This window comes from Neoarius graeffei, chromosome 1 (genome assembly GCF_027579695.1).
Source record: "Neoarius graeffei isolate fNeoGra1 chromosome 1, fNeoGra1.pri, whole genome shotgun sequence".
Taxonomy (NCBI): Eukaryota; Metazoa; Chordata; class Actinopteri; order Siluriformes; family Ariidae; genus Neoarius; species Neoarius graeffei.
Window position 1 is genome coordinate 63,987,578 of NC_083569.1, and position 13,622 is coordinate 64,001,199.

Below are 13,622 nucleotides of genomic sequence, written 5' to 3' on the forward strand. Positions count from 1 at the left end.
TATGGGTGAGAGGCGGGGTACACCCTGGACAAGTCACCAGGTCATCACAGGGCTGACACATAGACACAAACAACCATTCACACTCACATTCACACCTACGGTCAATTTAGAGTCACCAATTAGCCTAACCTGCATGTCTTTGGACTGTGGGGGAAACCGGAGCACCCGGAGGAAACCCACGCAGACATGGGGAGAACATGCAAACTCCACACAGAAAGACCCCTGTTGGCCACTGGGCTTGAACCCAGAACCTTCTTGCTGTGAGGCGACAATGCTAACCACTACACCACCATACCACCCAGCAGCTATATCCATCCATCCATTATCTGTAACCACTTATCCTGTTCGACAGGGTTGTGGACAAGCTGGAGCCTATCCCAGCTGACTATGGGTGAGAGGCGGGGTACACCCTGGACAAGTCACCAGATCATCACAAGGCTGACACACAGAGACAAACAACCATTCACACTCACACCTACGGTCAATTTAGAGCCACCAATTAACCTAACCTGCATGTCTTTGGACTGTGGGGGAAACCAGAGCACCCGGAGGAAACCCACGCAGACATAGGGAGAACATGCAAACTCTGCACAGAAAGACCCCCGTGGGCCACTGGGCTTGAACCCAGGACCTTCTTGCTGTGAGGTAACAATGCTAACCACTACACCACCCAGCATCTATATAATTATTCATTTCTAATTTAATCTGTAGCATATTCGCAGTTAACATTGTTAATCGAGGATAAAGATACCAAGAAGTTAAACTACATAGTAAACTCATATCAAACTTACTAAAGTTACAGAAATGTACAGGTGCAGCATCTTCTGAGTCTCTGTTAGTTTTTGACATCTTTTTGTGCTAGAAGTTTAATTTTAATTGTGCTAGAAAATGTATATTTCGAAAATATTACAATATTATATATCCCTATTAGATATCAGTATTTCACACATATTTGAACTTGCACTAATGATGAACAGTTCTATGCAAAACGCAAATTATCCAAAGGAATTTGTCCTCTCATGCTCGCCGTCCGAGATTTCACTTTTTCTCCAATATGGCTGCGCTCAGGGGTAAAGTGGTCCCTAGTCGTCTAACGACTTGTTTCTTTAAACAGACGACTGCAGCCAGTATTTCCACATCACCTGCTGCATGGACACGGAACTGGGTTTGTTATTTTGGTTACATTATTATTTGTACTTCGTGATTTGTTTTTTAAATTGGTATTCTGTGATGCACATATGTAGCTAGCTCGTTTCAAAGTCATCGGCTGAATCTCCAAAGACGCTCTGTTCCCTGTATTAGTGCACTACCTAGGGCAGGATATAATGACTCCTGCACTGTGGTTAGTACACTATGTAAACTAAAGAGAGCTGTTTGTATTTCAGCCGTAGTCTGACACACGAACTAGTTAGCCTAATAGCCACACGCACTACTAATCTTGGCTGGTTGCTAGTATGTATGCAGCTCGTATTTGTACAAAACATATTTATTCAAGATTCAAGATGTTTATTTGTCATATACACAATAACAGACACAACGGTTTATTATTGGGGAATGAAATTCTTATTTTGCAACTCTGCCCGACCAAACTATGCTTACCAATATAAAAAGAAATATATATATTACCGTTCAAAAGTTTGGGGTCACTTTGAAATGTCCTTATTTTTGAAAGAAAAGCACTGTTCTTCTCAATGAAGATCACTTTAAACTAATCAGAAATGCACTCTATACATTGCTAATGTGGTAAATGACTATTCTAGCTGCAAATGTGTGGTTTTTGGTGCAATATCTCCATAGGTGTATAGAGGCCCATTTCCAGCAACTCTCACTCCAGTGTTCTAATGGTACAATGTGTTTGCTCATTGCCTCAGAAGGCTAATGGATGATTAGAAAACCCTTGTACAATCATGTTAGCACAGCTGAAAACAGTTGAGCTCTTTAGAGAAGCTATAAAACTGACCTTCCTTTGAGCAGATTGAGTTTCTGGAGCATCACATTTGTGGGGTCGATTAAATGCTCAAAATGGCCAGAAAAATGGCTTGACTATATTTTCTATTCATTTTACAACTTATGGTGGGAAATAAGAGTGTGACTTTTCATGGAAAACACAAAATTGTCTGGGTGACCCCAAACTTTTGAATGGTAGTGTATAAAACATCTCATCTCATTATCTGTAGCTGCTTTATCCTGTTCTACAGGGTCGCAGGCAAGCTGGAGCCTATCCCAGCTGACTACGGGCGAAAGGCGGGGTACACCCTGGACAAGTCGCCAGGTCATCACAGGGCTGACACATAGATACAGACAACCATTCACACTCTCATTCACACCTACGCTCAATTTAGAGTCACCAGTTAACCTAACCTGCATGTCTTTGGACTGTGGGGGAAACCAGAGCACCCGGAGGAAACCCACACGGACATGGGGAGAACATGCAAACTCTGCACAGAAAGGCCCTCGCCGGCCACGGGGCTCGAACCCAGGACCTTCTTGCTGTGAGGCGACAGCGCTAACCACTACACCACCGTGCATAAAATATGAAATATAAAATATAAAGTGCATATGGAAGGCAAAATATACAAGTAGAATGAAAAATGAAGATAACATTAAAAAAAAAAGGAGAGGCAAACATAGAGGTAGGTATACTGTGCAATTTCTTGTGCAAAATTGCTAATATAATCCGTGGTTCAAAAGCCTGATGGAAATATAGAGGTAGATGGTGATTATAACCCGTGGTTCAAAAGCCTGATGGCCTGGGGGTAAAAACTGTTTGTCAGTCTAGTAGTCCTTGCTTTCACAGTCCTGTAGCGTCTGCCAGATGGTAAGAGTGTGAATAGGGTGTGTTTGGTCCCTGATGATGCTCTGTGCCCTTTTTGTGACCCGGGTGTTGTAAATGTCCTGTAGTGGGGGGAGGACAGCTCCACAGATGAACTGTGCCATTTTAATGACACGCTGGAGAGCCTTTCTGTCCTGAGTTGTGCAGTTCCCGTACCACACAGTGATGGAATTTGTCAGGACACTCTCCACTGTGCACCTGTAGAAGTTGCTGAGGAGTTTGGTGGACAGTCCAAATTTCCTCAGCTTCTTCAGGAAGAAGAGTCTCTGTTGAGCCTTCTTGATGGTTTGCTGTGTGTTGTGTGTCCAGGTGAGATCCTCACTGATGTGAGTTCCAAGGAATTTAAATCGATAAATGCATTTATCGTGCTTTATTGAAGTTATTTTCACAAAACGATGGACTATTTGATATTAGTTATAGCTAACTATCTAGCTAACATGCCTCCTTATGACCTAAGATTGGGACATTGCTTCAGTCTAGTTCATTTAAATGAGAAAAGCCAAGATAAACATGTAAACATTTATGCAAGAGAAGGCATTTAAATTGTGTGTGTGGGGGGTGTTATGCCGCTTTTCCACTACAAACGCGGCTGAGTTGGGCTGAGCCGTGCCGTGCTGAGTGGGGCTGTTGGAGTTGCATTTCGACTACAACCGCGCTGAACCATGCTGGCTGGAAGTGGGTGGACACATTGGGTGGAGTTAGCGAAAGTGGGTGGACGTCAGGTGATGTCGTTATGCGGCGCAAACAGTGACATCAGTGATCTTTTAAGCGGTAGTCTCACAACCCGGAGAGTAAACAATAAACATGGAGGACATGGTGTCGTTAGTGTTGCTGGTCTTGGTGCTGTGGCTTGTTGTCACCGACAACGCCAACAGATACTGGCAAGAGCGTATAGATGAGGCGAGGCGCATAAGGCTTCATAATTCTCGTAATTCGTAATTCTCCTTCTTCCGGGTTTACGGTGTTTACAGATCCCAGCGTGCTCACGGGGCGTGTGTGGGCATGCGAGGACACTCCTCCTCACCAATCAGTGCACAGGGGAGTGTCTCCTCACGTCCCTAACCCCACTCAGCTTCGTTTGGCTCGCTTCAGCCCCACTCCAAAACCGTGCGAGTTTTGGGGGCTGAGCAGGGCTGAAGCGAGCTGAGTCGTGCTGTTCTTAGATAGTCGAAACGTGAGCCGTGTCGGGCTGAAGTGAGCTGAAAAAGGGTAGTGGAAAAGGGCCATAGTTACATGATCAATCGGGCATCAGCTGTAATATTCACTTTGCAATAGTGACAAATAGATTAAACTGTTATTTCCCAGTTAAGTAAATGTTATCTACTAGTCTACTCTATTATTGACCTATTATCTCTCTGTTATAGTACAGACTGTGATGAATAGATAGATTTACTTTATTGATCCCAAACTGGGAAATTGTTACAGCAGCAAGTTATCAGACATGCAAAAAGAAAAAGACACACTGTACAACATAATATAGAATTTTTTTTTAAAAATCCCAAGAACAAGCCGACGATACAATATGCAGATAAAAATGTAACAATAAAAATATACATATAGATTGGAGGTAAAGTCCCAAGGCTTTAATAGGACACGATTAATCCTAATGTTTGATGTACAAGACTTTTTTTTTTTTTTTAACACTAATCTAGGCTGAATTTCCATCATCTCAAAAGATTGCAGTTAATGTTAGAAAGATCATCACATTCAACATCTACCAATTAAAAATATATTACAATTTAGACACCAGGGAAACTGATCTGTAATTCACATTCAGCTAACGATAATCATAAAAATAATGCTTTTCTACATCAGAAACATCACTGGCTTATATACAAAGTTAATCAATATAGTTTTTTTTTCCTCACAGACAGTGAATATAGTCCATAAGCCTAAAGTCCGTATTGAAATCCGTAAACGGGGAAACTACATCCTCAGTATGTGCAACAGTGTTTGTGTAGTTGTATAAACACACTGAGGAAGCAGCCATGGCCTAAAGGTTAGAGAAGCAGCCTCAGGCCCAAAGAGTTGCTGATTTTTCCTGGACTAGCAGTAAAAATCCTTTGAGCAAGGTACTTAACCCCCAACTGCTCCCCAGGTATGTGTGTGTGTGTGTGCGTTCATTGTACGTCGCTCTGGATAAGTGCATCTGCTGAATGCCTGTAATGTAATGAGCTGAGATTAAAAAATAAATTAATTAATTACAAAAATCACTCTCATACACTATTGGAGGGTCATGTTTCATTTGTTCATGTTTTATTTATTTGATGGTGCAGTTTTGTTTCTGGTCTAATAAAGGCTTCCAATCCTAGTATAAACTAGTTTTTTGGTTAATATTCTTCAGCGTTGTAGTTCTTGTGTGTTCAATCAGATGTCATGTGCCCTTCATTGTCACCATTAACCCTGTTTACCTTTATCCCCTCACCCCTCTGTCAGTATGTTGTTCATGGATCACATCTTCACACGATCAGAGGAAGAAGAGCGTCTTTTGTTCAGGCTCTGTTGGGACGTCATAACCGTGGTCAGTTATACTTGGTCAGTGCCGTGGCAGTCCGCCAGAATAGCTCACAGGTGCGTTGGTCAGTAATTTTGACTTTGTAGAAATATGAAGATCCAGACTTAAGCCACAATAAACAAATGCTGGCATTGGGTTATTTTCTTTTGATTTACTTTGCTCTGATTTTCAAAGTTTTTCTGAAATCTTAATACTTAACTGGCTTCTCGTTCTATACTTGCTTTCAGACGACAGATGGAGTTGTACCTGGTACCAGTTCAGCAGTAGATACTCCATTATCAGCTCCAGAAACAGCTGCAGAAGCTGCCCGCACATTTGCTTCAGAATCTGTTGCAGAAGCCGTTCCAGTATCTGTTCCTTTGTCTGCTCCAGAATCAGCTAGTGCTCCTGATCTGACCCCAGTAACCACACAGCCAATCACAGAAGTGACTGAAGCCCCTGTCCTGGCAACGGATGTCCTGCAAGGGGCAGGAGCAGAGCTCAGCCTGGCAGAATTGGGTCTAGGCAGCTATACGCCTGTTGGCCTGATTCAGAACTTGTTGGAATTCATGCATGTCAGCATTGGACTGCCCTGGTGGGGTGCCATTATTGCAGGTGGGGTTTTTTGTTTTGTTTTAAGGAACCTAAAATGAATTCATTTACACAGCTTTTCTGGATCAAAAACTATTAAGGATACAGATTGGGGGTTTTTTTCATACTTAATTTCTTTGTTACACAAGGTGCTGATTTAGGGACGTGTGCAAATGTTTTATATAAAATGTATATTACTAAATTGCAATGTTGCTAATGATTATCTCGGTGCTGAATCGGTGCTTATAGTAATTTGAACAGAAGCATTGCTGATTGATTGGGTCTTGCTATGTCTCGTGCAGGTACTATCATAGCCCGATGTGCAGTGTTCCCGGTCATTGTAAAGGGCCAAAGAGAGGCAGCTAAGCTGAATAACGTCCTGCCCGAGATGACCAAGCTCACCAATCGCATGAATGAGGCCAAGCAGAGTGGCAACAAGTTTGAATGTCAGTATCTGATACCTTTATACCACTGTATAACCTGTTCTGTTTTTACACCCCTCTTAATGTCATCCTTCATACCACCTGCTGCACTTTATTCTTTGGTTAGGTTATTAGTCTTGAGAGTGTTAGATGAGTACACCAGTCAGGCGCATCGATGGATTCTGCCTTTTCTTCTAATAGTTATCGGAATATTTTGGACAATTTTTCATTGAGTTTGATTTGTAGTACCTTCAAAAATGTGTAATTATTTGTTTAAAATTTCTTTCTTCAGTCTCAAAGGCATATTCTGACATGATGTTGTTCCAGAAGAAGCATGATGTTAATCCTTTCCGTGGGTTCCTGGTCCCTTTAGTGCAGGTCAGTATGGAATCCCCAGTGCTTACTGTAAATGCCATGCCGTGGAAGACTTGTATGACACTTATCTTTTTTCCTTTCAGGCACCAATCTTTATTTCCTTCTTCATTGCCTTGCGTAAGTTGGCCTACGCCCCCGTGCCCAGCATGCAGACTGGTGGATTGTGGTGGTTTACAGACTTAACTGCAGCAGATCCATATTACATCCTTCCACTTGCTGTCACTGGGACCATGTTTGCCATCCTGGAGGTACAACCAGCTGCTGTTATTATTTACTTAAATGGTTTGGATGTATAGCTAATTCTGCATATTTGACGTGTTAAGTTCATGTCTGCTTCCTTCTCTGAATCACTTTTTTTCAACTTTTAGTTGGGAGCAGAGTCTGGTGTAGACAACCCCAACCTGAAAGCAATGAAGACCATCTTCAGAATTATGCCGTTTATCATCTTACCGATGACCATTAACTTCCCGACAGTGAGACTCTCACTTTCTCTCTCTCGCCATTCTGTCCATTAGTAACATGCACTGTTATCTCCTGTGGGTGTAACTGTCTGTCTGTGTGTTTTCCAGGCAGTGTTTACGTACTGGATGACCTCGAATCTCTTTTCGCTGGGTCAGGTAGCCCTGCTGAGGCATCCAGCAGTGAGGGAGAAGCTTCGTATCCCACCGCGCGTCACTCATGCCCCCTCAGCTCTGCCTCCCAGTGATGGTTTTGTTGAGAGTGTCAGGAAAGGTACAGCATAGACATCTGCTATTCACTGTGTTTGTTTCATGCATTCATCCTCCTATTTTTTATTATTATTATTATTATTTATTTTATTAATAGTTAACACACCTTTTATTAACTATTAAATTTTTTCCCTCATTTTACAGCCGCTTCTTTACATTTGATGTATAGGAATGCTCAGTGCAAAAAAAAAAAAAAACTTTTGTTTGCCTAACCTTAGTATTTTATTAGCTATTTTATTTAGCTAATGTTGTCTCTCCTTACCTCACTTTAGGTTGGTATTATAATCATATGATTTTAAAAAAATAAAGATCTAGCAAGATAACTAACACTAAGACTATTATTGTGTAAATAATTAGGTTTTATAACAAGTTAATTTACATGAGGCTAACTTGTTTCATATAAATCAGTAGCAGGTTAGCTATTGTTAGGATAATAATTGTCCTCTGAAAACCAACAGGCAAGGTTGTCAGCAAGCTGAATAACAAAGCTAACTTACAGGCCCAGCCAAAAGTTTATACACCCCTACTCATTTATAGGTTTTTCTGTATTTTGAACATTGTAGAACAATACTCATCTCATTTCATTATCTCTAGCCGCTTTATCCTGTTCTACAGGGTCGCAGGCAAGCTGGAGCCTATCCCAGCTGACTACGGGCGAAAGGCGGGGTACACCCTGGACAAGTCGCCAGGTCATCACAGGGCTGACACAGACAACCATTCACATTCACACCTACAGTCAATTTAGAGTCACCAGTTAACCTAACCTGCATGTCTTTGGACTGTGGGGGAAACCGGAGCACCCAGAGGAAACCCACGCGGACACGGGGAGAACATGCAAACTCCGCACAGAGAGGCCCTCGCTGGCCCCGGGGCTCGAACCCGGACCTTCTTGCTGTGAGGCGACAGCGCTAACCACTACACCACCGTGCCGCCTAGAACAATACTGAAGACATCAAAACTATGAAATAACATCTGGAACATAATTGGAGTTATGTTTCTAGCAAAATGACTAACATTTAGTGTAACTATTACATTGTGCATTTAAAACTAGCAGCCAGCTCCTGAGTGGGCGCAACAGAACATTATTTGCCCTATCATCCAGAGGTCGCTAGTTTGAATCCTAAAATTAAAAGTAAAATTGGCCTGTGCTCTCAGGGAGGGAGGGGTGGCATACTCTGTCTCTCCCTTGTCAATTACAGTGACGCGAGCCAATGATAGGCATCTGTGAGCTCATGCATACAGAAGTGGGTGGATCACGCTTTCCTCCAAGTCTGTTACGCCACCTCCTAACATTGCATAGGTTCGAAAAGATGTAGTTGTCACATGCTTTGGAGGAAGCATGTGATGACCTTCGCCCTCCTTGGTTGGTAGCTGTCACATCTAAATTGGGGGAAAATTAAAAAAAAAAACCTAGCACCCAAATATATAAAACTGTCTGTGATCAACATTTTATGGAAAGCCTTAATGTTGCTTAATAAATGTCTAGTAATGTAAAAAAGAATATATCTTGCCTGTGAGCACTGTAAAAGTATCTTTACGTGTGTTTTTTTTTTTTTTAAGCAGCTATTCACCACTACTCATATAACCACTGATGGTGTAGTGCATGTGCTGTGTGTCTCATAGGGTGGAAGAATGCCCAACTGGCTCATCAGCTACAGGAGAGAGAGAGGAGGATTAAGGACCACCTTGACATTGCAGCTAAAGGTGAGGCTTTTATATGAAGTGTGTTTATGCGTATTTTTGAATTTACACATGGATAATTCCTCTTTTAGGTCCACTGAGGCAGACTTTTACCCAAAATCCCCTGCGGCAGTCGTCTGCACCCATGTCAACAGAAAATTCAGCCAGACCCAAGCAAGTACAGCAAAGGGGTGGGAAGAAGAGGCCCTGGGAGGAAACGATTGGTTGAAAACTAGCTACCAGATAGTTTTTACCTAAATTTGTATATATTTATTCAGTAAGATAATGAGTGTAAAGTGATCATTCTAAATGGTAACTCATTAAAGAGGAACCTGCCAGCTGAGTGTTTGGCTTTTTTACTGTAAAAGTCAGTTAAAGGTACAAACAGACATAATTAGGAGTCCTTTTATTTAAAATCCGTTGCACATAGTGTAAATAAATCTAAAGCTTTAATACAAATAATTCTTATAATGACAGTCTTTGCATTTTTACATAATTATATATCTTTTATTCAGTTTCTTTTCTTGCAGTATTTCACAGAATACTGCTGCTTGAAAAATAATCCAATACTTAGTGTTGGCACAACTTTTAGTGAACAAACTAGCAAAATATAATATAGGTAGTATTTCATATTCCCTTAAAGAACTTTAAAGGTAGTCCCAGAATAACCTGTAAGGTTGCATAAAGTATCAATTTTATTATAAATAATTTTTTAATTTTATTTCAGAATTGGTGAATGTGAAGAGAAGCTGAGTTAGTCATGTAACTCACTGAAAGCAACATTCCATGAATCAGTGATTTATTATTAAGTACACTGGATGAAATTGTTTTCAATTAAGTGTGAAGTCTTTAAGTGCCGTAGTCCATTTGGAGCTTTGTGCATAATTTAAAGAAAAGAAATTGCCCACTTACATTTTTCAATTTTAACCCTTCAGTTAACAGGGCAGACTGTTTTGTTCTGTTAATCTGTGGCAGCATTATGAACATAGTACAGTCTATTAACAAGCGCACAGAATATGATCAAGATACTTAAACACTGAATCTGTTATAATCTGGTTTCACTATGTGTAATGTTATCATTGGTATTGTTCCATCAGTCACTATATGGGGTCTATTTTCTCCCACTTTCCAAAAAAAAAAAAAAAGTCTTAACAACTAGCTCAATGGAGCCTTGTGTCCTACATTTAGGACACAGACTTAAATCTGGGCACACCTTGTATTAAAATGTAATGTACTGAAAAATCCTGAGAACTAGAAAACAGGTGGGAATATACAAGTCAGCATAAACTATTTGCAATAGGAAATGAGCTTTTATTTTTCCCACAAGGAACGTGCATGTTTTTAAGAATGGTCATTTGGGTATCTGCATAAACTAATACCCAAAGAGCTTGTTACTTCAGTCAAATGACCTACTGGGTGTTACATGTCAGTCGTTCCAACTACATCATTAGGAAATTTGTACCATATAGCCATCTATCAGTCCCATTCTACTGCATTTTTCCTTCATCAGTGTCCAACTCGGTAAGTACGCAAAAGCAAACCTTCTGAATCAGCAAACCGGATGATGCTGAAAATAAGAGAAGCATACGTTCAGGTGTAATTTTTAATTATTTAACAGAATAACCTGTTTTAGTGATAACTGCTGTAGTTATGTAATGTGAGTCTCACCAATAAATTTGCGAATCCACAGTGGTCTGCGGGAGGCTGGTGTATAGCAGCACAGAAAGTAGACAGGGATGCCCGATAGGGCGATTGCGATGCCAATCAAAGAGTTGATGGTGTCACTATAGAGCGGGACCACCACGAGGAAGATGGTGCAAAGGCAGAAAATAATCGGGTAGATAATATTGAGCTGTGAAAGTGAGGGAGAGAACATGACAGGTCTAACATCTCATTTATTTATTTTTTTTTTCCATTTATTTTTAAGAGGAATAAGTACTGGGCATATTATAATTAAGGAATAAAACACCATGAGCTGCAATTATAGGAAAATAATCAGCAGTGGGGTGGTGTGATGTAGAGTTACTGCTACCACTTTAAAATGCCTTATAACTGCACTTAATTAATAGCACATGCAATTTACTGTTTATAGTACCATTTAACATTGTAGAACATCTGCTAAAGTTAGTTCCTGTTATACCAACTATAAACAGTCACTCCGACACTAGCGAAAATCCTTCCATAAATATTAAACATCTCTAAGATTCCTATCAAAATTTTATGATTTCATTTGTTAAATATTTTTATTCAGTGTTATTAGTCATAGATTAAACCCAAGTATGTGCAATGTAAATTTCTGTGAATCAGTTACTCTAGAGCAGATAATGTATTAGAGTGAGCACATTAGTATAAACCTTTTAACAATTATTCCTGAAGATGAAGTGAATAATAACTAGGGATGTCCGATATTGGCTTTTTTGCCGATATCCGATATGCCGATATTGTCCAACTCTCAATTTTCGATTCCGATATCAGCCGATACCGATGTTATGTGGGTTATTTTTCCTCAGAACTAATTTAGGTAACATCACATATCTCCTGTTGTGGAATTAACACAACATGCTTAATGTTATTGTGATGCCCCACTGGATGCATTCTTGAATGCAACAAGGCTTTCCAAATGTTAACATTGTCTGTGCAAAATAAGCAAAATACTTCAACTTAATTTAGGGAAAAAGTGCCATGTTTAATTTTTTTAAAATTGTCTCAAACAACAGTTTGGATTACACTCTCCCTGAGATAATCTTGACAATGCCCACAACAAATAGGGCAAATTTGATTTCTTCACAAATCTTAAAACATTGTACCTGAACAACTATGTGCAACATAGCATCTAAAGTCAACTAAAATAACAGGCATAGTGTATGACAGGCTACTCTTTTTTCTGTGTTAAATGAGCCTGCATTTGTAGGATGCCTCATGAACTGTTTCTTTAACTAAAACTCAATCACCTTAATTGAATGAATGCACAAATATGAGTCAATTACAATGTGGCAACTATACTGCACAATTTTGAAAACTGCACATTTGTTTGAGCTACAAAAAATACTTCAGGCTTGAGGTGAAGTACAAAAAATGAAACATTTTAAGGTGTAAGCAGCCTGTGTCCCTAGCCCATTACTTGGGCTAATGCAATCATTGAAATTATAAACTGGGCTCAATCAGCACTGCTCTACATGAGCAACAACAAAGATATGCAACATTAAGGTAGTGTGCAATAAGAACAAGGAAGGCACAAAGTTTCAGTCCAGACCTTCCAGAGTAGTAAACAACTTTAACGTCCGAAGGAGACACTTGAAAATAATTCCAAACCACAGACATAATGTTGAAACAGAGCGAGCAAGTTTGTCACTGCAGCCATCCACGCTTGTTTGTACGCTTCAAGACGCAGCTTGATGAGGTCATCATCTTTGCGCCGGTAAACACTTCAGGAGCGCATAGGCACTATTTGGGTGTAACGCAAGCATTATTTTATCGGTTTTGAGGCAAAAAAAAAAATCCGATAACGATATTAACAGATATTACATTTTTATGTTAATATCGGGCCGATAATATCTGTCGGCCGATAATATCGGACATCTCTAATAATAACTGAGATGAAGTCGAGGTTATAATAAACCGATATTCACTGAGACTGAAGTGGATAATTGTTTTAGTATAAATACACAGGTGATATATATATATATTATTTCAAACTTCAAAAGTGCCATGCAAATGTAACAAAGGAGCACGCAGACTTGTCACTTATCTAAGCCGAGTCACAAAATACTTTTATTTTGAAATAGATAAAATAAACCACAGTTCCACCTTGCATTTGAATAGTCTCATCTCATCATCTCTAGCTGCTTTATCCTGTTCTACAGGGTCGCAGGCAAGCTGGAGCCTATCCCAGCTGACTACGGGCGAAAGGCGGGGTACACCCTGGACAAGTCGCCAGGTCATCACAGGGCTGACACACAGAGACAAACAACCATTCACACTCACATTCACACCTACGGTCAATTTAGAGTCACCAGTTAACCTAACCTGCATGTCTTTGAGGGAAACCCATGCAGACACAAGGAGAACATGCAAACTCCACACAGAAAGTCCCCCGTCGGCCACTGGGCTTGAACCCAGAACCTTTTTGCTGCGAGGCGACAGTAACCACTACACCACTGTGCCACCCCGCATTTGAATAGTTTTAGATCAAACTTCGTAGTATCTTTCGTGTTTTTAGAAACGAAATTTTCTTTCATAATTTATAATTCTTCCTCACTTAGTCATGAAGCGATTGGTCACCATTTTGCTGAGTCATTCAAGATGACTGAGAAATAGTCTGAATTTCTCGACCAATCAGCACATGCAAAATTTCATATAAAATCACCTCCATATTTATACTAATTTGAATTACAACTGGCACTATCCTCAGTGTTCCTGCTATAGGAAATTAATCAACGCTTTCTGACCAATCAGATTCAAGAATTCAACAGCGGTATAACAGCACAATCCACAGGAAG

General features: G+C 40.3%; 2 protein-coding genes across 2 annotated transcripts in view; one reads left to right on the forward strand and one right to left on the reverse strand.

The window, feature by feature from the left end:
• Positions 1-1,046: 1,046 nt before the first annotated feature.
• Positions 1,047-9,461, forward strand: oxa1l (OXA1L mitochondrial inner membrane protein). The gene is made up of 10 exons (XM_060913716.1): positions 1,047-1,165; positions 5,270-5,404; positions 5,576-5,942; positions 6,221-6,364; positions 6,633-6,718; positions 6,799-6,963; positions 7,084-7,188; positions 7,285-7,447; positions 9,067-9,147; positions 9,216-9,461. The coding sequence occupies exons 1-10, from the start codon at positions 1,055-1,057 to the stop codon at positions 9,350-9,352; spliced, it is 1,494 nt and encodes a 497-aa protein (XP_060769699.1). The 5' UTR covers positions 1,047-1,054; the 3' UTR covers positions 9,353-9,461.
• Positions 9,462-9,579: 118 nt separating this feature from the next.
• slc7a7 (solute carrier family 7 member 7) overlaps positions 9,580-13,622 on the reverse strand; it is a 37,535-nt gene continuing 33,492 nt past the window's right edge. The window contains exons 9-10 of the mRNA XM_060913609.1: positions 10,792-10,975; positions 9,580-10,690 (exon numbers count right to left, since the gene is read on the reverse strand). Of these exons, the coding sequence (XP_060769592.1) occupies positions 10,611-10,690; positions 10,792-10,975 (264 nt within the window). The 3' untranslated portion in view covers positions 9,580-10,610. The remainder of the gene's footprint in view (positions 10,691-10,791; positions 10,976-13,622) is intronic.